The sequence below is a fragment of the Acinonyx jubatus genome, chromosome E4 (genome assembly GCF_027475565.1).
Source record: "Acinonyx jubatus isolate Ajub_Pintada_27869175 chromosome E4, VMU_Ajub_asm_v1.0, whole genome shotgun sequence".
NCBI classification, from domain to species: domain Eukaryota; kingdom Metazoa; phylum Chordata; class Mammalia; order Carnivora; family Felidae; genus Acinonyx; species Acinonyx jubatus.
In genome coordinates, this window is record NC_069395.1 from 24,206,454 (window position 1) to 24,230,623 (window position 24,170).

Consider the following 24,170-nt stretch of genomic DNA (forward strand, 5'->3'; position numbering starts at 1 on the left):
TAAAAACGAACAACAAAAAAAATCTGGCTCTTTGGAAGAGGGGGGAATCCAGAGAGGTGGTTTGTGTTGTTTTATGACAGGATGTTAATACCATCTAGTGGAGAAACAGAATGTTTAAATTCTAAAAATCAAAATGTAATGTAGAATCATTTATTAAAAGTTCCCTAACATAAATGTGCTAGAAATTTGCTAAAACATCAAAGAAAAATTACTGCATATGAAATCTCACACAAGTATTATTTACTACAGAAAAGTATAGTTTTATATGGAGCTTGTATGAAATGTGAAACATGTTCATCAGAGATAGGTTCCATGATGGTCTTCACCTCTGTTGATTATTTGCCCCTTACCTTTTAAAAAGAAATTCTAGAATAGAATGTTAAGCCATTGTCATAAAACCAAGTGAAGAAAGGAGTTATGCAGTGAAAGTAATACTAATAAATATGTCTGGTGATAAGTATCTTTGAATTTGCCATTTTTAAAAGTAATCATTGGAGACCTAATGTAATCATTCTATCTTTTAAAGTGTTTTTTTAAATTAAAGTTTTTATTTAAATGTAATCATTCTATCTTTTAAAGTTTTTATTTAAATTACAGTTAGTGCCTACTGCAATATTAGTTTCAGGAGTAGCATTTAGTGGTTCATCATTTACACATAACACCCAGTGCTCATCACAACAAATGCCCTCCTCAGTATTCATTCCTTGTAATCCATTTCCCCACCTACCTCCCCTCTAGCAACCCTCAGTTTGTTCTCTATACTTAAGAGTCTGTTTTATGGTTTGCCTCTCTTTTTTTCCTCCTATGTTCATCTCTTTCATTTTTTAAATTCCTACATATGAGTGAAATCATGTTGTATTTGTCTTTTTCTGACTGACTTATTTTGCTTAGCATAAATACACTCTAGTTCTGTCGGTGCATTGCAAGTGGCAAGATTTCATACTTTTTGATGGCTGAGTAATATTCCAGTGTGTGTGTGTGTGTGTGTGTGTGTGTGTGTGTGTGTGTGTGTGTGTACTGCATCTCTTTATCCATTCATCCATCAGCGGACATTTGGGTTCTTTCTATAATTTGACTAATCGTTGATATGCTGCTCTAAATATCAAGCTGCATGTATCCTTTCAGAATCAGTATTTTTGTATCCTTCTGTTAAATACTTAGCAGTGCAAAGGCTGGATTGTAGGGTAGTTCTATTGTTAACTTTTTGAGGACCTCCATATTGTTTTCCAGAGTGGCTGCTCCAGTTTGCATTCCCACACCAACGCTGCAAGAGGGTTCCCCTTTCTCTGCCTCCTTGCCAATGCCTTGTTTTCTGTGCTGTTAATTTCAGCCATTGACAGGTGTGACATAGTATCTCATCGTGGTTTTGATTTGTATCTCCTTAATGATGAGTGATGTTGAGCATCTTTTCATGTATCTGTTGGCCATGTGTATGTCTTTGGAAAACTATTCATGTCTTCTGTCCATTTCATAACTGGATTATTTGTTTGGGTGTTGAGTTTGATAAGTTCTGTATAGATTTTGGATACTAACCCTTTATCAGATATGTCATCTGCAAATATCTTCTCCCACTCTGAAGGTTGCCTTTTAGTTTGTTGATTGTTTTCTTCATTGTGCAGAAGCTTTTTATCTTGATGAAGTCCCAATAGTTCATTTTTGCTTTTGTTTCCCTTGCCTTTGATGACATATCTAGTAAGAGGTTCCTATGGCCCAAATCAGAGAGGATTTGTTCTCTAGGATTTTGATGGTTTCCCATCTCATATTTTGGTCTTTCATCCACTTTGAATATATTTTGTGTACCTTGTAAGAAAGTGGTCCAGTTTCGTTCTTCTGCATGTTGTTGTCCAGTTTTCCCAACACTATTTATTGAAGAGACTTTTTTCCATTGGATATTCTTTCCTGCTTTGTCAAAGATTAGTTGACTATATAGTTGTGGGTCCATTTCTGAGTTTTCTATTCTGTTCCACTGATCTGTGTGTCTGTTTTTATACCAGCACTATGCTGTCTTGGTGACTACAGCTGTGTAATGTAGCTTGAAGTCTGGAATTCTGATGCCTCCAGCTTTGCTTTTCTCTTTCAAGATTACTTTGGCTATTTGGAATCTTTTGTGGTTCCATACAAATTTTAGGATTGTTTGTTCCAGCTCTGTGAAAACTGCTGGTGGTATTTTGATAGGGATTGCAGTACATGTGTAGAGTGATTTGAGTGATATAGATATTTTAATGATATTTGTTCTACCAGTCCATGAGCATGGAATATTTTTCCATTTCTTTGTGTTGCTTTCAGTTTCTTTCATCAGTATTCTGTAGTTTGCAGAGTACAGATCTTTTTACCTCTTTGATTAGGTTTTTTCCTAAATATCTTATGGTTTTTGGTGCAAATATAAATGGAGTGAATTCTTTCATTTGGAAATGAAATTCTTTCATTTGGAAATTTCAAATGGAAATGAATTCTTTCATTTTTCTTTCTGCTGCCTCACTATTGGTATGTAAAAATGCAACAGGCTTCTCTGCATGGAGTTTGTTTCCTGCAACTTTACTGAATTGTGTATCAGTTCCAGAAATTTTTAGTGGAGATTTTTGGGTTTTCTATGTAGATTATCATGTTGTCTATGAATAATGAAAGTTTGATTTCTTCCCTCTTGATTTGGATGCCTTGTCTTTCTTTCTTCCTTCCTTCCTTCCTTCCTTCCTTCCTTCCTTCCTTCCTTCCTTTCTTTCTTTCTTTCGACTGATGCTGAGACTAGACATCCAGTACCATGTTAAGTAACAATGGTGAGAGCGGTCATCCTTATCTTGTTCCTGACCATAGAAGAAAAGTTCTCAGTTTTTCCTCATTGAGAATTATATTAGCTGTGGGTCTTTCGTATGTGGCATTTATGATAATGAGGTATGTTCCCTCTATCTCTCTTCGTTTGAGTGTTTTTTCGTTTGTTTTTTAGAAATAGAGAAAGCACGTGTGTATGGGAGTCGGGGAGGGACAAAGGGAAGAGAGAGAGAATCTTAAGTAGGCTCCACATTCAGTGAGGAGCCTGACATGGGGCTTGATCTCCCAACCCTGAGATCATGACTTGTTTATTCTGATGGGAATTCTCTATGCCTCCTGGATTTGGATGTCTGTTTCCTTCCCAAGTTTAGGGAAGTTTTCAGCTATAATTTCCTCCAATGAACCTTCTGCCCCCTTTTCCTTCTCTTCCCTGGGACTCCTATGATACAAACGTTACTATGATTTATGGAGTCACTGAGTTCTCTAGGTCTGCATTTGTGGTCTGATATTTTTCTTTACCTCTTCTCTTCAGCTTCATTATTTTCCATAAGTTTATCTTGTATATCACTGATTCATTCTTACGATTCTTCCGTCCGTATATACACAACTGCAGGACAGTTGTCTGTTGGTGCCTGGGACTGGTGGCTGTGCTGGTCTGGAATCTGGCCCCTGCGGTTCACTCAGTGTCAGTCCTGCTCCAGTAGATAAGCAGTTACAGGCACGGAGGGGCTGGGGTTCATGTAAGTAGGCTCCCAGTGGAGCCACTGTCCTGTTCCCTGAAGCCCCACCGTGTTGGTGTTGGTAAGAAAAATGGAAACACCCCAGTCTCTCCTCCCCGCAGGGGGTGTCTCAAACCATGCAGTTCAGGCCGCACCTTACAGAGTGACGCGGGCATTCGACCTGTCCTGCTCCACAGTCTCCTCCAGCAGCTCGTATCCCGCTCTGCGTGAACCTGGTTCCGGAATAATGCCACTCTGCCCTGCCAACAAAGGGCCTCAGGTTGGCACCTGCAATGTCTTTGTACTTGGGCAATATGCCCTCTTCCCACAGTACTTGGGAGGAAGGGGCTGCTGTCTGCCAGTGCACCCTTGAGAATGCTACCGCACCCCAGGACTGGCCCCTCTCTCCACCAGGTACCTGCATACAGCCGGCTCCAGTCCAGAGAAAGTCAAACAACCCTAAAAACTCCGATCTTCACTTATAAGGCTGTTTGCAAAGTAGAAATTGGCTCTATCTGTATTTTTTGTTCCCCTATCCATGGTCCAGAGAGGTTTTCCTCTTGTCCAAATACAATCCCACACTTCTACAACCTTTCTTCACTTCCTTTTGTCTCTCCACAAAAGTGGTCCCCTCCCCTCCTTGCCTACACTGCCTATTTTTTCTCTCCCGATTCTCAAACGCCTGCCTCTGTACCACCAATCTGTCTCGTTCCACCTGTGGGGATCCTTCTGCCACTCTGTAGATTGATTTCCTCTGCAGAAAGTGTTCTGACCTTAATACCGCTGTCTTTGAGGGGCGAAGGAAATAATGATCTTCTTACTTGTCTGCCATTTTGACTCCTCCCAGCATAGGTATTTTTAAAAGCAAAAATAACCTAAATGTTTTGGAAGTTTAAAAAAACACTTTAAGCAATTACTTTGTTTTTATTGTTTTTAGATTGTGAAGGACCGCCTCCAGGAAAACAAAATGAAATTTTGGTAGGTGTCTGGCCTGAACAAAAACATCCAGAGGGAACTCAAGCTACATATAAATGCCGACCTGGATATAGAACTCTTGGAGTTATTATAATGGAATGCAAGAATGGAGAATGGGTGGCTCTTAATCCATTGAGGATATGTCAGAGTAAGTAAATCATACATTTGTGAAAACTTTAGTTGTGAGAATACCAAATGTTTGATATCGTAGCAATATTAGCTGAGTTATATCATAATTGTCATTAAATACAAAATAATATACCATCATTATTCTTTTGTTTTTAATGTTTATTTTTGAGAGAGAGAGAGAGAGCACAGGTAGGGGAGCGGGGGGAGAGAAAGGGAGACACAGAATATGAAGCAGGCTCCAGGTTCTGAGCTGTCAGCACAGAGTCCGACGCGGAGGTGAACCCACGAACTGAGATTATGACCTGAGCCGAAGTTGGATGCTTAACCGACTGAGCCCCCCAGGCGCCCCTATACCATCATTATTCTTAATAAGGAGTTGTAATCTTCCAAAATAAAAAAACCCACCATATAGACAAGTTTAATAATAAAATAATAACTTTGTTATTTTTCACTTTTCTACATCTTCAATTATGTCTTTGGATATAATATTAAATACCATTTTCCTTGAACTTCTACATCAAATGTGTTTCCCTGTGTTACATAATGATATTATATTCTTTTGATCATTTTAGAAAGGCCCTGTGGACATCCTGGAGATACTCCTTTTGGTTCCTTTCATCTTGCAAGAGGAAATGAATTTGAATATGGAGCAAAGGTTGTTTACACATGTAATGAGGGGTATGTAGTCAATATAAAAAAATTGAGACAATTATAATTTAGATTGTAGATAGGGACTGTACTGATTAGTATTTTTAAGGTCACGTTATTTTTCTTTTTTTTCAATTTTTAATGTTTTATTTTATTTTTTTGAGAGACAAAGAGAGACACAGAGGGAAGGGCAGAGAGAGAGAGACACACACACACAGAATCCAAAGCAGGCTCTAGGCTCTGAGCTGCCAACACAGAGCCCAATGTGGGGCTTGAACCCACAAACCATGAGATCATGTCCTGAGCTGAATGAAGTTGGACACCTAACTGGCAGCCACCCAAGGCACCCCAATTATTTTATTTTTCTATGAGCATTTTTATAAGTACCATACAAGAAGCCTGAAAAATTAATGTATAATGGAAATCATTATATTTGGATACCATATTATCTCCTCAACATTGAAAATTTTAAATGAGTTATAATTACTCTTGAAGAGTGTAGTTCTAGGAGGGTTGGAAAATAGTATATATATAAATAAGGGTTTATTCCAAAAATTCCTGACTATATTCTATTATGTACAGAGTATATGGGAGGGAGTTCAATATGTCAGGGACAGTGAGAATGGCAACAAAATCAGATTACATGGCATCTCTTTGACAAAAGCTTATAAAATTTAGGAGAAACAAATATTTTACACCAAAGCAATAATAACTACCATTATTTAAGTTTCCATGGTCTGTAAATTGTTCTTATCACATGGACCAAAAATGCTACTACCTTCATAATCGTAGAGTCTGTTCTCTAATCTCCTGTTGGATTTTCATGGCTGATCTTAACACTGTGATACCTCTTCAGGGTTCTTTATTCCTGTTATGCCCATCTAGGTCTACATATTATTTTGAAGAAAGTTTCATACATGGGAAAACCAGTATCATTACAAGTTTATGCTACATAAATATAAATAGGATCAATGTAATATTTTAAAGGTCAGACTTTGGAATAAGCCTGCATCCCAAAACTCCACCACTTAGTAACTGTATGTATCATTCTAATAGCTCTTCACTCCCATTTCCTCAATTATAAAAGTAGAAACATGGGACGCCTGAGTGCCTCAGTCAGTTGGGCATCCAACTCTACATTTCAGCTCAGGTCATGATCCCAGGGTCATGGGATTGAGCCCCACATCAGGCTCTGCACTGAGCATGGAGCCTGTTTGGGATTTTCTCTCTCTCCCTCTGTCCCTCTCCCTAGCTTGTACACACACTCTGTCTCTAAAAAGAACAGAAAGTAGAAACACAGCAGGTGCATCATAGGATTGGTGGAAAACATAAATAAGACACACTGAAGCCCTTTGAAGAGTTTGTGGGATATTGTAGGCACCCAATAAGTCTTAGTTCTTATGATTTTAGGCTCTCTTTGGCCACTGAGATTTTTCAAAGACATTTTTAGCCCAACTTTCAATCATTGCTGCTGGCTTTGTTATACATGACCAAATAGATGAAGACCATCTGGGCTTAAACTTTCCAGTTACCTCACTGTTCACCTCTGTAATATCCCTGTCAATACAGGCTTGTCTGACCCCTTTAGTTTCCATATTGTACCTGGCAAAAGGGATCAAAACTCATAGACTTCATCCACTAGATTCCCTAAATCTCAGTAATAAATAAATATTTATAATTCGGTAAAAATTAGCGACATACTTAACCTCTGATCTTGGCTGCACTTTAATTCATCTTTGCTTCTTTCATCTTGTATAAGTTCTGGGCAAACTCTGTTAAAGATTCTATAAAAAGTAACTATCTGCCACTCAGCTTGGATCTCCACCAAGGACTAGATACTCATTAGTGAAATAAAAGTCCTTGGACCATGGAAGATCAGCAAACATCAATATTTTATGCTATTTTAAAAATTTCAGATTGTTTTACCTACCTGAGGGGATGTACCTTTTGACCCAGTTGTTGAATCAATGTAGAATGGGCTTACTACACCCATCGCTTCTGCTAGTCAACCAACCTTTTTTGATCCCTTGTTCCCATCCACCTTTTTTCTGCTATTTTGCCCAGCTGGGGTTGCAGATACATGAGCTATTACTTTTCCCCAAGTACCAACATTTGGACAATCTCTTTTTCTTCCCCCTTTCCCTATGTATATGGGCCATAAGCGGTTTTGTGTAGAATTTGGCAGAATCCCTAAAACAACTTTGGGGGAACGGGTGGGTTTCTGGTGTAGATGGAAAATGTTAACCAGGAAATGTACTTTCTGTGCTGGAACAGGGTACCAGTAGAGGAGACAAAAAAGGAAAATAAATCACTAATTATTTTGTTTCTTTATATGACAGAGACATAGATAAATGTTTGACTTCAAGTTCTGTGACTCTCATTTAAAATGTTTTCTTCCTTTAGAGAATTAGGAAGAAACAGTAACATTCAAAGGAAGACAAAGTAATTTTTGAGGGAGAAAGCTTGTGGTTTTTTTACTTGTGTAATGGGTGAAGCAATCCTTATTTGCAGATGAAGGAAACGTTTGTTTATGTACAATTATTTAGGTGTTAATGAAAGGCCCATTCTCAAAATTATCTCTCTTGTGGTTATCAAAATGCTGCCCATTACTTATGTTTCGAGAAAAAGCTTTCTGCTTCTTGCTGTCTACTGTAATACTAAGAAGGATGCTTTGCTTTGCTCTAAAGCCTCTGGTAATGATTATACATTTTGCATCTGCCCTAAGAAACTTTCATCCAACTAGAGCATTTTAGATTTTAAGGATGGGCTTGTTGTGTTACCACAGTTAGATAAATTTGACTTTGAATGAATGAATTTTATAAGGAAATCTGACTCGATGACCACACTGTAAAAAATGCCTAGGATGGAAATGGGAAGATGAAGACAAGTGTTCAAAATAAACATGCTAAGAAATTTTGTCTAGTACTATTCTTGATTATGTAATGAGCCCCAATGTTCCAAAGATATCATAATTGTGGACGATAGGAGTATGGAACAAGAGTGGAGGAAGTGGAACAAGAGCTAACATATTGTTAGCTCTTGCTTACTATCATGTTTTTTGGGTTTTCGTTTTGGTGGTAGTTCAAGGAGGTTATAACAGTGTTAAGTGTAATTGACTAACTCAGTGATAAAATAAGAGGATATTGTGCACAAAATTATAATGAGTTTCTGTCATGAACCAAGGATAATGATTAGTCCATGTGCCTGAAGACTTGAGGGCCTTTTTTTTTTTAATATAACTTATTGTCAAATTAGCTAACATACAGTATATACAGTGTGCTCTTGGCTTCGGGGGTAGATTCCCATGTTTCATCACTTACATACAACACTCAGTGCTCATCCCAACAAGTGCCCATCACCCATTTTTACTTCTCAATGTCCATCACCTCTCAATAGCCATCACCCCTCAGTGCCCATGACCCATTTTCCCCTCTCCCCTGCACCCCTCCATCAACCCTCAGTTCTTTGTATTTAAGAATCTCTTTATGGTTTGCCTCCCTCTGTATTTGAAACTTTTTTTCCCTTCCCTTCCCCCATGGTCTTTTGTTAAGTTTCTCAAGTTCCACATGAGTGAAAACATATATCTGTATTTCACTGACTGACTTATTTCCCTTAGCATAATACCCTCCAGTTCCGTCCACATTGCTGCAAATGGTAGGATTTCATTCCTTCTTGTTGCCAAATAGTATTCCATTGTATATATAAACCACATCTTCTGTATCCATTCATCAGTCGATGGACATTTGGGCTCTTCCCATAATTTGGCTGTTGTTGAAAGTGCTGCTGTAGACATTAGGGTACATGTGCCCCTTCGAATCAGCACTCCTGTATCATTTGGATAAATTTTGAGTAGTGCTATTGCTGGGTCCTAGGATAATTCTATTTTAAATTTTTTGAGGAAACTCCATGCTGTTTTCCAGAGTGGCTACACCAGTTTGCATTCCCACTAACCATGCAAGAGGGTTCCCTCTTCTCCACATCTTTGCCAACATCTGTTGCTTCTTGAGTTGTTAATTTTAGCCACTCTGACGTGTGTGAGGTAGTATCCCAATGTGGTTTTGATTTGTATTTCCCTGATTATGAGTGATGTTGAGCATCTTTTCATGTGTCTGTTGGCCATCTGGATGTCTTTTTTGGAAAGGTGTCTATTCATGTCTTCTGCCCATTTCTCCACTGGATTATTTTTCAGGTGTTGAGTTTGTAAGTTCTTTATAGATTTTAGATACTAACCATTTATCCAATATGTCATTTGCAAATATCTTCTCCCATTTTGTCCATTGCCTTTTAGTTTTGTTGATTGTTTCCTTTGCAATGCAGAAGCTTTTTATTTTGATGAGGTCCTACTAGTTCATTTTTGCTTTTATTTACCTTGCCTTCGGAGATGTGTCGAGTAAGAAGTTGCTGTGGCTGAGGTCAAAGAGATTGTTGCCTGTTTTCTCCTCTAGGATTTTGATGGTTTTCTGTCTCACATTTAGGTATTTCATCCATTTTGAGTTTATTTTGTGTAGGAAGGTGGTCCCGTTTAATTTTTCTGCATGTTGCTGTCCACTTCTCCCAGCACCATTTGTTAAAGAGACCGTCTTTTTTCCATTGGATACTCTTTCCTGCTTTGCCAAAAGTTAGTTGGCCATACATTTGTGGGTCCAATTCTGGATTCTATATTTTATTCCATTGCTCTATGTGTCTGTTTTTGTGCCAATACCGTACTGTCTTGATGATTACAGCTTTGTAGTAGAGACTAAAGTCCAGAATTGTGATGCCTCTGGCTTTGGTTTTCTTTTTCAACATTACTTTGGCTATTTGGGGTCTCTTGTGGTTCCATACAAATTTTAGGATGTTTTCTTTAGCTCTGAGAAGAATACCAGTGCAATTTTGATTGGGATTGCATTGAATGTGTAGATTATTTTGGGTGATATTGACATTTTAACAATATTTGTTCTTCTAGTTTATGAGCATAGAATATTTTTCTATTTCTTTGTGTCTTCTTCAATTTCTTTCTTAAGCTTTCTGTAGTTTTCAGCATACAGATCTTTGACATCTTTGGTTAGGTTTATTCCTAGGTATTTTATGGTTTGTGGTGCAATTGTAAATGGGATTGATTTCTTGATTTCTCTGTTGCTTCATTATCAGTGTATAGAAATGCAACCAATTTCTGTACATTGATTTTATTTCCTGCGACTTTGCTGACTCCATGTATCAGTTCTAGCAGTTTTTTAGTGGAGTCTTTTAGGTTTTCCGTGTAAAGTATCATGTCATGTGCAACAAATAAAAATTAGGCTTCTTTGCCAATTTGGGTGCCTTTTATTTCATTTTGTGGTCTGATGGCAGAGGCTAGGACTTCCACTACTATGTTAAACAGTAGTGGTGAGAGTGGACATCCATGTTGTGTTCCTGATCTCAGGGGAAAAGCTCTGAGTTTTTCCCTATTGAAGATGATATTAGCTGTGGGCATTTTGTATGGTTTTTATGACATTAAGGTATGTTCCTTCTATCCCAACTTTCTTGAGGATTTTTGTTAAGAAAGATGCTGTATTTTGTCCATTGCTTTTTTTTTTCTGCATCTATTGACAGGATCATATGGTTCTTATCCTTTCTTCTATTAATGTGATGATTCACACTGATTGATTTACGAATATTGAACCAGCCCTGCAGCCCAGGAATGAATCCCACTTGATGATGGTGAATAATTCTTTTACTATACTGTTGAATTCGATTTGCTAGTATCTTGATGAGAATTTTTGCATCCATGTTCAACAGGGATGTTTGCCTGTAATTCTCCTTTTAGTGGGGTCTCTGTCTTTTTTGGGAATCCGCGTAATGCTGGCTTCATAGAATGAGTCTGGAAGCTTTCCTTCCATTTCTATTTTTTGGAACAGCTTGAGAAGGATAGGTATTAACTCTGCTTCAAATGTCTGGTAGAGTTCCCCTGTGAAGTCATCTGACCCAGGACTCTTATTTGTTGGGAGATTTTTGATAACTGTTACAATTTCTTCACTGGTCATGGGTCCTTTCAAATTTTCTGTTTCTTCCCATTTGAGTTTCGGTAGTGTATGGGTGTCTAGGAATTTGCCCATTTCTTCCAGGTTGTCCAGTTTGTTGGCATATAATTTTTCATAGTATTTGCTAATAATTGTTTGTATTTCTGTGGTGTGATCTCTTTCATTCGTGGTTGTATCTCTTTAGTTTCTCTCTCTCTCTCTCTTTTTTTTTTTTTTGAGAAGTTGGCTAGGGGTTCATCAATTTTGTTTATTCTTTCAAAAAACCAGCACTTAGATTCATTGATCTCTTCTGCTGTTTTTTTTTTTGTTTGTTTTTTTTTTTTTTGGATTCTATATTGTTTATTTCTGCTCTGATCTCTATTATCTCTCTTCTGCTGGATTTGGGGTTTCTGTGCTGTTCTGCTTCTAGTTCCTTTAGGTATGCAGTTACATTTTATATTTGGAATTTTGTTTGTTTGTTTCTTGAGATAGGCCTGGATTGCAATGTATTTTCCTCTTATGACTGCCTTTGTTGCATCCCAAAGGGTTTGGACTATTGTGTTTTCATTTTCATTTGCTTCCATATATTTTTAAATTTCTTCTTTAATTGCCTAGTTGACCCATTCATTCTTAAGTAGGATGTTCTTTAACCTCCATGCATTTAGAGGCTTCCCACATTTTTTCTTGTGGTTAATTTCAAGTTTTATAGCATTGTAATCTAAAAATATGCATGGTATGATCTCAGTTCTTTTATATTTATGGAGGGCCATTTTGTGACCCAATATGTGATCTTGAAGAATGTTCTATGTGCATTCAAGAAGAATGAGTCTCTTGCTGCTTTTTGATGAAAAACTCTGAATATATCTGTCAAGTCCATCTGGTCTAGTGTATTATTCAACTCCATTGTTTCTTTATTGATTTTCTGCCTAGATGATCTGTCCGTTGTTGTAAGTGGAGTATTAAAGTCCCCTGAAATTACCATATTCTTATCAATTAAGATTGCTTATATTTGTGACTAATTGATTTATATATTTGGGTCCTTTCAAGTTAGGGGCAGAAACATTTACAATTATTAGCTCTTCTTGATGGATAGACCCCTTAATTATGATATAATGCCCTTCTTCATCTCTTGTTATGGCCTTAGTTGAAAATCTAGTTTGTCTGATATAAGTATGGCTACTCCAGCTGTCTTTTTTCTTCCAGTAGCATGACAGATGGTTTTCCATCCCCTCACTTTCAATCTGCAGCTGTCCTCAGGTCTAAATGAGTCTCCTGTAGGCAACATATAGATGGATCTTGTTTTTTGATCCATTCTGATACCCTTTGTCTATTGATTGGGGCATTTAATCCATTTACATTCAGAGTGATTATTGAAAGATAAGGATTTAGTGTCATTGTGTTAGCTGTAGGTTTCATGCTTGTGGTGATGTTCTCTTGTCCTTTGTAGTCTTTGCTGCTTTCCACTCAGAGAGTCCCCCTTAGGAACTCTTGCAATGCTGGTTTAGTGGTCATCAGCTCTTTTAGTTCTTGTTTGTCTGGAAAAGCCTTTATCTCTCCTTCTATTCTGAATGACAGCCTTACCGGATAAAGGATTCTCTGCATATATTTACTATTCAACGCATTGACTAATTCCTGCCACTCCCTCCTGGCCTGCCAAGTTTCAGTGGACAGGCTGCAAATACCCTTATTTGTCTATCCTTGTAGGTTAAGGCCCGTTTGTCCCTAGTGGTGTTCAGAATTCTCTCTTTATCTTTGTATTTTGCCAGTTTCACTATGATATGTCATGGTGTTGACCTGCTTTTGTTGATTTTGAGGGGAGTTCTCTGTGTCTCTTGGACTTGGATGCCTGTTTTCCTCCCCAGATTAGGGAAGTTCTCAGCTATAATTTGTTCAAATAAACTTTCTTCCCTTTTCTCTCTCTCTTCTTCTGGAACTCATGTCATACGGATATTATTTCATTTCATTGAATCACTTAGGTCTCTAATTCTCCCCTCATGGTCTAGTATTTTCTTATCTCTATTTTTCTCAGTTTCATAATGTTCCATAATTTTCTTTTCTGTTTCACTTATTCTCCCCCTCTGCTTCCTCCACCCTTGCTGTCACTGCATCTAGATTATTTTGTACCTCATTTACAACATTTCTTAATTCATCATGACTATTTCTTAGTTCCTTGATGTCTGCAGGAATAGATTCCCTTATGTCTTCTATGCTTTTTTCAAGGCCAGCTATTAATTTTATGACTATTATTCTAAAGTCTTGATCAAGTATATTGTTTATATATGTTTTGAGCAATTCTCTAGCTATCACTTCTTCCTGGAATTTCTTTTGAGAGAATTCTTCCGTTTCATAATTTTGGCTAGTTTTCTGTCCTTTATGTGTTTTAATAGCTTGTTATGTGTCCTGCACCTATGAGCACTACCATATTAAAAAGGGGTCATAAGCTGTCCCAGGCCTGACTGTTCAGGAGGTGTTTTTGGAATGTGTTGCATGCTCTCTCTTGTTGTTGTGACTGTGGTTGCTGTGTCTCCTTCCTTGTAGTTGTGGTTTGGATCTTCCACCAGGTGTGCTTTGATACATTCATTTAAGTAACCCTGGAAAAAAATTTTTTAAATGGGGGTGGTGGCAAAAGAAGTCTTATCCCATAGAAAGAGAGAAATGACAAGGTAGGGGAAAAAAGAAAAAAAATAATTGACCAGGTAGAGAATCAGAGAAACGATGTGGCTTAATCTAGAGAGAGGGAGAGGAAAATGAAGAGGAAGGAGGTACAGAACAGGTGTAAAAAGACTAGATTAAAAAGTCTGCTTAAACAACCAACAACCAAAGTAACCAAAAGAGAAGGGAAGAAATAAGAGGAAGAAAAAAAATACACACATACACACACACACACACACACGTACACACAAGATAGGAATTGAACAAGAATCAATTCAGAAAAATGCAAAACCACTGGACCAACCAGTGGCTGCACTGGTCTGGAGGAGGTGCTGTTTGGTTTGGTCAGTGTCAATCTTGCTCTGTTAGATATGCAGTTACCAGGCGCAGAGGGCTGTGGTTTGTTGTAGGCAGTTCCCGCCTCCACTGTGGTCCATTGTTCTCTGAAACCCCACCTTGTTGGTGATGGGGAGAAAAATGGCGACACACCAGTCTCTCCTCTCCAGAGCGGGTGTCCCAAACCACTCTGTTCAGGCCATCCTCACAGTACTGTGCAGGTGCGAGCAGGCCTTTTTGTCACGCTCCAGTCTCTTTTGCCTCCCAAGCACGTGGCTGGGATTCAAACCCTGATGTCTTAAAGGATCCCACCCTGGAGTCTCAGTTCTGGGGTAGTGCCAGTCTGCCCTGACAGCCGACAAAGGGCCTCTGGCTGGCAGGTGCCTGCAGGGTCTTTTGTCCTTGGAGTGTCTTGTGCCTTCTTCCCACAGTCCTCAAGGTTGGGGGACTGCTCTCTGACTGCACCTTTGAGTGGGCTACTGAGCCCAGGGCTGGCTCCCCTCCTACCCAGGCATGCATATAGGGCAGCAGGCCCCAGTCTGGAGGAAGCCCTGCAACCCTGGAATGAGCTAGAAATTGGTTCTGTCTCCGTTTATTCTGTTCCCCAGTCTGTGGTTTTTCTCTTCTCCAAATACAATCCTACACTTCCACAGCCTCTCTTTCTCTTCCTTTTGTGTCTCCACAGAAGGGGATCCCTCCCTTCTGTGCCTACACCACCACCCATTTTATCTCTCCCAGTTGGCAATCATGAACCTATGGCACATCAGGCTGTCCCCATGGGCCCCTGGAGATGTTTCTGTTGCTCTTTAGCCCAGATTCCTAGAATTCCAAATCTTCTGGGCAAAATACTGCTGTGTTTGAGGGACAAGGGAACTTCGGGTCCCCCTACTTCTCCACTGTGTTAACTCTGTCTGAGAGCCTTTCTTAAGTAGTAGAGACGTTTAAGAACAATAGAAAGTGGCATCTGGGTGGCTTAGTCGATTAAGCGTCCCACTCTTGATTTTGGCACCAGTCATGATTTCACAGTTCATGAGATTGAGGCCCACATTGGGCTTTGTACTGACAAAACAGTGCCTACTTGGGATTCTCTCTCTTTCTCTCTCTCTGCCCATCCCTTACTCCTGCTCTCTCTCTCTCTCTCTCAATAAATAAACTTAAAAAAATTTCTTCATCTCATACAGATACAAAAAAACCCAAACAAGTTAAATAAAAAAGAAAGAAAGAAATTTGAGAATAAGAAAGAGAAAGAATAGAGAGAGAGAAAGAATGAAAAGGAAAAGAAAGAGGGAAGGAAGGGAGTAAGGATGGAGAGAAAAAAGGAAGGAAGGAAAGAAGAGGGAGGGGAAGGAGGAAAGAAATGTATATGCTGTTAATTTTCTCTGAAACGGAGTTCCTGGACATTCAGAATGTATCAAACTTAAAATTTCATATAAATGCATATAATAAATTAGCTCACCATTCTGTCATTTTTGGTTTTTAGGTATCAGATGCTAGGTACGATTAATTTCCGTGAGTGTGAATCTGATGGATGGACCAATGATATTCCTATATGTGAAGGTATATGTAAAATTGATTTACAAATATATTCAAATATTTAAAATATCTAAGATTTTTTGAGATATCTTACATTGAAACATCCTTAAAGTTTATAATTACATATTTTTGATTCAAAGTATTTTTATGGCTTCTAATATAGTTTGGAATAGATATCTAAGCTTTTTATTACTACACTATTTTGTGTTTCATTAACCAAACGTGAGTGCAGTTTCATCTGATCTAATGTATTCAAAGTATTAGAGATTAGGAAATCTAAAACCTATTTTCCTATCCTTTTGGATTCTAAACACTAGAAATAGCACAAGAATCAGAATTTCAGCTTTACTAATGAATACATACGCAACTAATATCCACCCAAATGCAGAGATTGTCAATAACATCTGAAATTGAGACCAGATTCAGTTATCTCTCCCCTCTTGCATGGCAAAGGAGGTTTTCCTGTGGTCTTAGTCTTACTGAAAAGAGGCAGGAAGTAAGGAAGAGCTCTACTTTTCTTACTGATCCATAAAACCAAGAGTCAGAATGAGAAAAATGTAGATCCTGTTTCTAAATTTTGGGATAGTAATGCCAATCTCTCTAGTCATCATGGAAATAGATGAGTCAGAGTAGTCTTTCTTAGTTCCATGGTGAGAAGTAAATAGAGAGGGAGAGAGAAGGGGAAGGAGGGAGGGAATGAGGAAAAGGGGGAGGGAGGGAGGACCAGGAGGATGAAGGAGGAGGAGGAGGAGGAGGAGGAGGAGGGCGAGTGGGAATGTGATCACTCAAAAGTCCCGTTACCTAAAGAAGAGAACTTACGGAAATGAGAGGAAAGATCTAAGGAACATCTACACTGAAATCACCTGAGGTGCTTGTTTAAAGCTGAAATTTTGGGTTACTAAAAACCTATTAAGTCAGTATCTCAGGTAATAGCGCAGGGAGATAGCCATAGAATTTCCATCTTAATGAGCATCCTGGATGATTCTACTCTAAAATAAAGTTTAAATGCCATAACCTACAAGGTATTGGAAAATATTAAGTAAAATCAAAAGGAATACTCAGATTATTTTGAGCACTGATGTGGGAGAGGAAGGAAAATTAAGGACTGTTTATCTATTGAAAGAAATAGAATCAGAAAGTTTGCATTTATACCTTTTAGGAATACAGTGTTATATTATCCTAGGGCTTAAGTGAAAAATTTCATCTAATTATCTCAAGCTTTATATTTTTCAAGTACTTAAGGAACATTTATTTGTTACTATAAAAATGTAAACTGACATTCAAAGAAATAATTTTTTCTTTGTCCGCTCTCATAGAAAATAATCAGAGATAAGCTTATTGATTTTTTTTTAAGTTATAAGCCTTTATATCCAACAAACAGGTTTATCAAATGCTTCTTTAAAAAAATTAAGTAATTCCCCCAATCTTTCTTTGTTAATGACTTTATACCTGTATGTGTATATATACATATTTTTCATAATAAAGTTGTCAAATTCTATTAGGAAAAGTTATATTTATTTTTTTCAGTTGTTAAGTGTTTACCAGTGACACATCCAGAGAATGGGAGATTGACCAGTAGCGCATTGGAACTAGACAAGGAATATACTTTTGGACAAGTAGTACGGTTTGTGTGCAATTCAGGCTTCATGCTTGTTGGGCCTGCAGAAATACGTTGCTCAACGAATGGTGTTTGGAGTGGAGAAAGCCCAAAATGTGTGGGTAAGATACATTTACTGTTCATGGGATCGGACAGTTTTAGTTTTTCTCATGAAAATTTGCACTTTTAAATATTATGCATAGAATAATACTAATTATACTAATAACATTAAAACTAACATTTATTGGGCACTTACTATTTGTCAGTAATTAATCTAAGTTCTTTACATTCCATTTTACCTTCAAAATGACTGTGATTTATGCACTGTTTTCACCTCTATTTTATAACTGAGGACATTGTGGGGCAAAAAACTTACATCTCATGACCAAGGTTATGATGGCATAACGGTGGAGTTAAGATTCAAACCTAGGTTATCTGAAACCAAATTCCATGGTCTTATCCATAATTAAATTGTAATGGGCTTTCATGCTCAAATAGATTAGTAAGTAGTTCTGCTGCAAGATTTAATATTGGCCTACAGAACAGGCTTTCTTTTAACTTGTAAGATCAAAAAGTCATTATGTATTTCCACTGATATATCATTAGAACATTCTGTTCTTGAATAATACTTCTAGAATGAGGTCCTATTTTATATTTGCACTGTAAGTTTAGAGAAATATTGTGAAACTAAACTGAATTCACTAAATAACTTTTTGCCTTTTAAAAAAAGTTCTATAGTAAACTGCAAGTCAAGATTTCTTTAGTTATAATACTGCTAACCAGTGCATCATGACCAGTATGGTGATCAGGCTTTTGTAATGAAACATTATGGTCAGTCTACTTCATTTTACCAATACTTGTTTGGCAGATATAGCTGCCATTTTTTTTTTAATATTTTTTCTAAAATTCACACTTTCTTAGTTTAGTCTATCCTGTAATGAGATGCAGGGAAAAGCATTTGTGTTCTTAAAAATTCTCTCTAACAATATTAGTTCTTCAAGTCAGTAATGGCAATCATATTTCTATTCAGCACAGCAAATACTGTATACCCCAGAGGCTCACAGATGGGGTTTCCTCCTTAAAACTAAATTTCTGAGCACCTGGGTGGCTCAGTCAGTTGAACATCAGACTCCTGATATTAGCTGAGGTTGTGATCTCCCAGTCATGAGATCCAGCCTGGCATCCAGCTCCACGCTCAGAGTGGAGCCTGCTTGGGATCCTCTCTCTCCCTCTGTCTTTGCCCCTCCCCAACTCACGCGCTCTCTCTCTCTCTCTCTCTCACTGTCTCTCTCAAACTCTCTCTCTCAAAATAAATAAAATTTGAAAAAAACCTAAATTTCTGTGCTTAGTAAAACCTTACTGGAATAACTAATGCATAAGATACATTTTGAAGAAAGAATGAGACTTTTTCCAACGAAGTTGAGGAGGGGAAAAGTATATCAGTCGGGAGAAGTTCAGGGAGAGGAAGGTACAAATGCAGTGAGGCTTCCAGGAGCCTGAAGCTCCCCTGTTCCATGTCTTCGAGGCCGTTGTGTAGGACGCAAGTAGGGGTAGGTCAGTGATGGCTTGAAGATAGGCCAGTGCAAGGTTCTAAGGTGCTCCATATCATGCTGAAGAATTTGGCTTTTATTCAGACTGAATTGGGAATCGATGGAGGATTTCAGTGGAATCCTTCCACGGAGCGATGAAGGGACAAGAAAAACAGTCATTAAGTTACAAACAGGAAAATAGATTACAGAGGTGCGAGAATAGCATCTGGGAAATTAGTTATTGTTGCCATAATCCCAGGGGGAAATGTTTGAGAGAAGATGGGGGCAAATATGATGGCCAGTTTTGGGGTTTTCTTGACAGAAAATTTTGATGGATGGTAAAGCCACAAAAACAGAAGATGTAATTCATAGATATAATGACAATAGGTTAAATTAACTTCTTTGACAAAGTGTTATGCCAATTATGACTCTATTATCGATAACTAGAAAATACATAATTTTTACAAGTCATTCGGTGAAAATATTTATCACAATAATCCTATATATCTATACCCAATTATATATATATATATATATAGTTGGTATCATTACTGGCCACTATTTACTTGAAGAGGACTAATTTATCTTCAAAGCAAATAAAATAAGCAACATAATTTTTATTTATTTATTTATTTTTGATAGAAAGAGAGAGAGAGAAGGCATGAGTAAGGGAGGGACAGAGAAAGAAAGAGAAAGAATCCCAAGAAGGTTCTACACTGCCAGCAGGAAGCCACAGAGAGGGTACGTACGATCCCAGGAACCATGAGATCATAACCTGAGCCAAAATCAAGAGCCAGTTACTTAAGCAACTGAGCCACCCAGTCACCCCTAGCAACAGAAGTTTAATCAGAATTTTACCTTATTTCAAAAACCAAATTTAAAACAACAGATAAACTATTCAAGCATCCATGTCAAAATAGAAGTTTTGTTTCGTTGTCTGATTTGCCTAAAGGAAACAAAACTTGTATCTTTAACTATGTCTTAGACATGGCTCTTTAATATATAACAAACATTTTGGAATTTAATCCCTTATATTTAGAAATTTCCTGCCAAAAGCCAGAAATCGCAAATGGAAATGCTGTATCTCTGAAGAAAACTTACAAGGAAAATGAACGATTTCAGTATACATGTCACCAGGGTTATGAATACAGTAGTAAAGGAGATGCCATATGCACTGCATTGGGATGGACTCCAACCCCTTCATGTAAAGGTAATGTTATATTTCTTTTCTATATATTTTATCAATTCTTTTCATTCATATATTCCTTACAGTGAAGCAGTTTATTTTTTCTCACAATGGAGCGTTAATGTTGACAAGAACCAACTCATAAATACGATATACTTAACGTTTTATGTGTGCAAAAATTAATTTTGGTATAATTCCCTCGTTCTGAAGATAGACATAAAAGGAACAGAAAAGCTCAATAGCTCATTAAGTAGTTGGTCTGCGGTCAAAAATCAAGTCTAGAGCAGAGCCAGGGCAATAATAGGCTTCCCAGGCATGATTACTTCTCAGACAGATTGCTCTTGTAAAGCCGAGCAGTTAGCTTTGCAAACAAAGTAAATGAGATGAATACCATATGAGGGAACCCTCAATTAACAATGGAATTAAGTGGAAATAACTAGAGATTTCACTAAGCACAGGCGTAATATGAATCAATAGTGATGATGATGCAGGGGGGTGGGAGGGGGCACCCACCAAACTCTTTTAGGCTTCCTAATGGGGGATATTGTGCAGATGTAGAATCCACGTCAACTGTGCTTCGTGCCCACCAAAAGTTATGTCTGTAATATTGTGTTCTACTTAGCCTACCTCATTTCAAAAGAGAGAGTTTCAAACTATCGTGGTCCAGATGCAAAACTGTAAAAGGTTGAGTTTAAGACATCATATCATTAGAAGAATAGCAAGAAGGTACAGCTATTACATGTCGCACAGTAACAACTGTGTTGAGCTGTTTGGAAACATTTATGGAAAAGGGTGCGTTAACTTCGGATGCAGGCTGCAGCAGCGAGTGAAACAAGTTACAAGTGCTATCCTACATGAAATCAGAGGTCAAGTGCCTTTCTAAAAGGGTGACTTTTATAGATATGGTCATATTGTGGCCCAGGGTAGGTGGGGAGATGGTGAGAAGAGTTGAACTCTTAAGAGCTCTCTGAACTTTTAATCATAGGATTCATAATTCCATGCGTAAACCTTGTTTAATGATCCTCTCTTACAAAAACTAGAGTTAGATTTTGAATGATTTTGTTCTTATTTTAAAAAAATTTTTGGTTGAGGGCACCTGTGTGGCTCAGTCGGTTAAACGTCTGACTTCAGGTAATGATCTTGCAGTTCATGAGTTTGAGCCCTGTGTCGGGCTCTGTGCTGACAGCTCAGAGCCTGGAGCCTGCTTTACGTTCTGTGTCTCCCTCTCTCTCTTTCTGCCCTTCCCCCACTCACACTCTGTCTCTCTCAAAAGTAAACATTTACAGGGGCGCCTGGGTGGCTCAGTCGGTTAAGCGTCCGACTTCAGCTCAGGTCACGATCTCACGGTCCGTGAGTTCAAGCCCCGCGTCGGGCTCTGGGCTGATGGCTCAGAGACTGGAGCCTGCTTCCGATTCTGTGTCTCCCTCTCTCTCTGCCCCTCCCCCGTTCATGCTCTGTCTCTCTCTGTCTCAAAAATAAAATAAACGTTACAAAAAAATTTTTTTTTAAATAAACATTTACAAATTTTTTTTTTAAATTTTTTGAACTTTTTTTTTTAAAGTAAGCTCCATACCCTACCTGGGGCTTGAACTTACAACCCTGAGATCAAGAGTCACATGCTCTACTGACTCAGCCAGCCAGGCACCCCAACCCCCCGAAAGAAATTTGGGGTTGAGTCCACAAGTAGCTCCTTGGAAAATATATCTTCCTACAACTGAGTGACCTCCACTTTCAGGCATTGTTAAGAAAATATTTTACAAAGAGGTTAGTGAAGAGAAGACAGTGATCACCCACATTAGATCTGTGATCAGCGGATCATGTGTGGAGTCCAGCTGTTTGGCTTCATGGCATTTGTGGCTCCTACTCAAAGAAAGTGGGTGCACAGGTCCTCTGGCATTAACTTCTGCCGTATGTTTTACTTCCAGAGCCTGACTTAAATATTTAGAGAGCTAAATTATCCATCCAGTCGTCAAAATATAACTTATAAACCCCTTACTTTATATCAGGCCCTTTGTCCTATATAAACATTAGAATAAATCACTCCAGGTTTCAGTGAACATTAGAATAAATCATCATTCCAGGTTTCAATGAAATTTACTTACTTCCAAGTAAGACGTCAGGATCTGAATTCAGTTTTACTTTGACATAGGACTCAGGATAGCCTGACTGCTCCATAGAAGTTGTCTAGTTAGTTCTTTTTCTTGGTCACATAGCTACCTGCTTAAAGCTGTTGCTGAGCACATATTTGTTTTAATGTGGGAAATCTGTTTTTCCCATATGTGTTGCTACAGTTCCTAGGCTTACTTGTAACTTGACCCATCTATACCACACATATGCGCGCGTGTGCGCGCGCACACACACACACACACACACACACACAGTAAAGATCCCACATTTGTAACACATTTTCTTTTTAGAATTTGTTTTTCATTTTCTTAGTCAATTGTATAACTCAGAAACTCAAGACAGGATGCCTTAGAATCCTCCTTTCTTTGGGGAGGGAGATGCCACTAAGATTGGATACTCTCTTTCACAAAACAGTTTACTAATGATCAAGATAAATAAAGAATGGTTCACCCCAAATTAAATAAGCATGCACTCTCTGTTACAACAGTGGTTAATTTTATTGAAATGTGTTTTACATTAACTGGATACGGAGAAGTCTTTTATTAAAAGGAACTCCAGGGGCACCTGGTTGGCTCAGTCAATTAAGGATACCATTCTTGATTTCAGCTCAGGTCATGATCTCACAGTTTGGTTCTAGAGTTTGAGCACTGCATCAGGCTCTTCACTGACACCATGGAGCCTGCTTGGGATTCTCTCCCTCCCTCTCTCTCTGCCACTCCCTTGTGCGTACACTCCCTCTCTCTCAAAATAAATAAATAAACATTTAAAAATAAGTTTAAAAGTAAAAGGTACTCTACATTGTACCTTAGCTAGTATATCACAAATGCTTCTCCTTATTTTCCTAGGACAATAGAAGGATCTACCTGCTGGTAATGATGAATTCCAAATCTATAGATCTTGCTTTCTCCAAATCTATAATAAATTTGGAACTAAAATAAAATTAAAATAAAATAACCTAGGATAAAATATTTAAAATTTCTTCCATCTGGTTTATGATTTTATGTGTCAGGTTTTTTTTTTTTTAATGTTATTTACTTTGAGAGAGAGAGAGAGTGCATGACTGGGAGTAGGGGCAGAGAGAAAGGAAAGAGAGAATCCCCAGCAGGCTTCACACTGTCAGCATGGAGCCCACTGTGGGGCTCAATCTCACGAGCCATGAGATCATGACCTGAGCTGAAATAAAGTGTTGAACACTTAACTGACTGAGCCACCCAGGCGCCCTTCAGAGGTTCTGTTTGAAGGTGATTTGTCAAAACTTTGGTCTCTTCATCTAATAGGAACCAGTCTCTGACAGCAAATCATTTATAGGAATAATTAAAAGTACCAAGACCTGCTAAATAAAAGCCACCTTTGCTCCAAATCCATCTGTTCTCTGTACAAGTCAGATTTTCTGATGATGAACAACATAGAGTGCTAGCATTAAATTATTGTTCTTATCTCAAATGCTTACTGGTGGTATCTAACAGTAGGAAAAAATGTGACCCCACACATGCAGACATTCTCCAGTACTGTTTTAGATAGAGGTACTTGCCCTGGCAATGTTTTACTAGCATCATTTATTTTAATGGAAATTATGAAAGTAGGAGTTACAATTTATCATTGAATTTATGTCTTCTGCTCAAAAGTAATCACCTGAAGTTCTTCTATTTTAATTATTTTAACAAAATTATTATTACAAATTTATTAAAAATTATTTAACAAATTCTCCCAGTATTTTTTGTTTGGCCTCTTAGTAAAACTCTTGTTTTTATATCTTGTAGCTTTTGACTTCAAAATTAAGCCACACTATGAAGTAAAAATTAATATATGATAAACTCCACTGCAAAGGTCTGTGAAAATATGATAGAGCAGAATAAAGTGAGGAGAAAAAACTAAAAGTAAATTTAAGGTTACATTTAAGGTACATTAAGGCTCATCTCAAGGTAGTGTCAATTAAAATCAAGCAATGTAGACATACTTAAGATTTGTGGTTAGATGGTCACATATTCTTTCTAA

General features: G+C 37.9%; 1 protein-coding gene across 6 annotated transcripts in view; it reads left to right on the forward strand.

Annotated features, from left to right (window-relative positions):
- CFH (complement factor H) overlaps positions 1–24,170 on the forward strand; it is a 224,954-nt gene that overhangs the window by 131,079 nt on the left and 69,705 nt on the right. For 5 of the 6 annotated variants that reach the window (XM_027074901.2, XM_053209179.1, XM_053209178.1 and 2 more), the window contains exons 2-6: positions 4,423–4,608; positions 5,162–5,267; positions 15,684–15,760; positions 17,264–17,455; positions 19,902–20,072. The exons of the other annotated variant lie outside the window; for it this stretch is intronic. In XM_027074901.2, the coding sequence (XP_026930702.1) occupies positions 4,423–4,608; positions 5,162–5,267; positions 15,684–15,760; positions 17,264–17,455; positions 19,902–20,072 (732 nt within the window). The remainder of the gene's footprint in view (positions 1–4,422; positions 4,609–5,161; positions 5,268–15,683; positions 15,761–17,263; positions 17,456–19,901; positions 20,073–24,170) is intronic. 6 annotated transcript variants of the gene reach the window in all.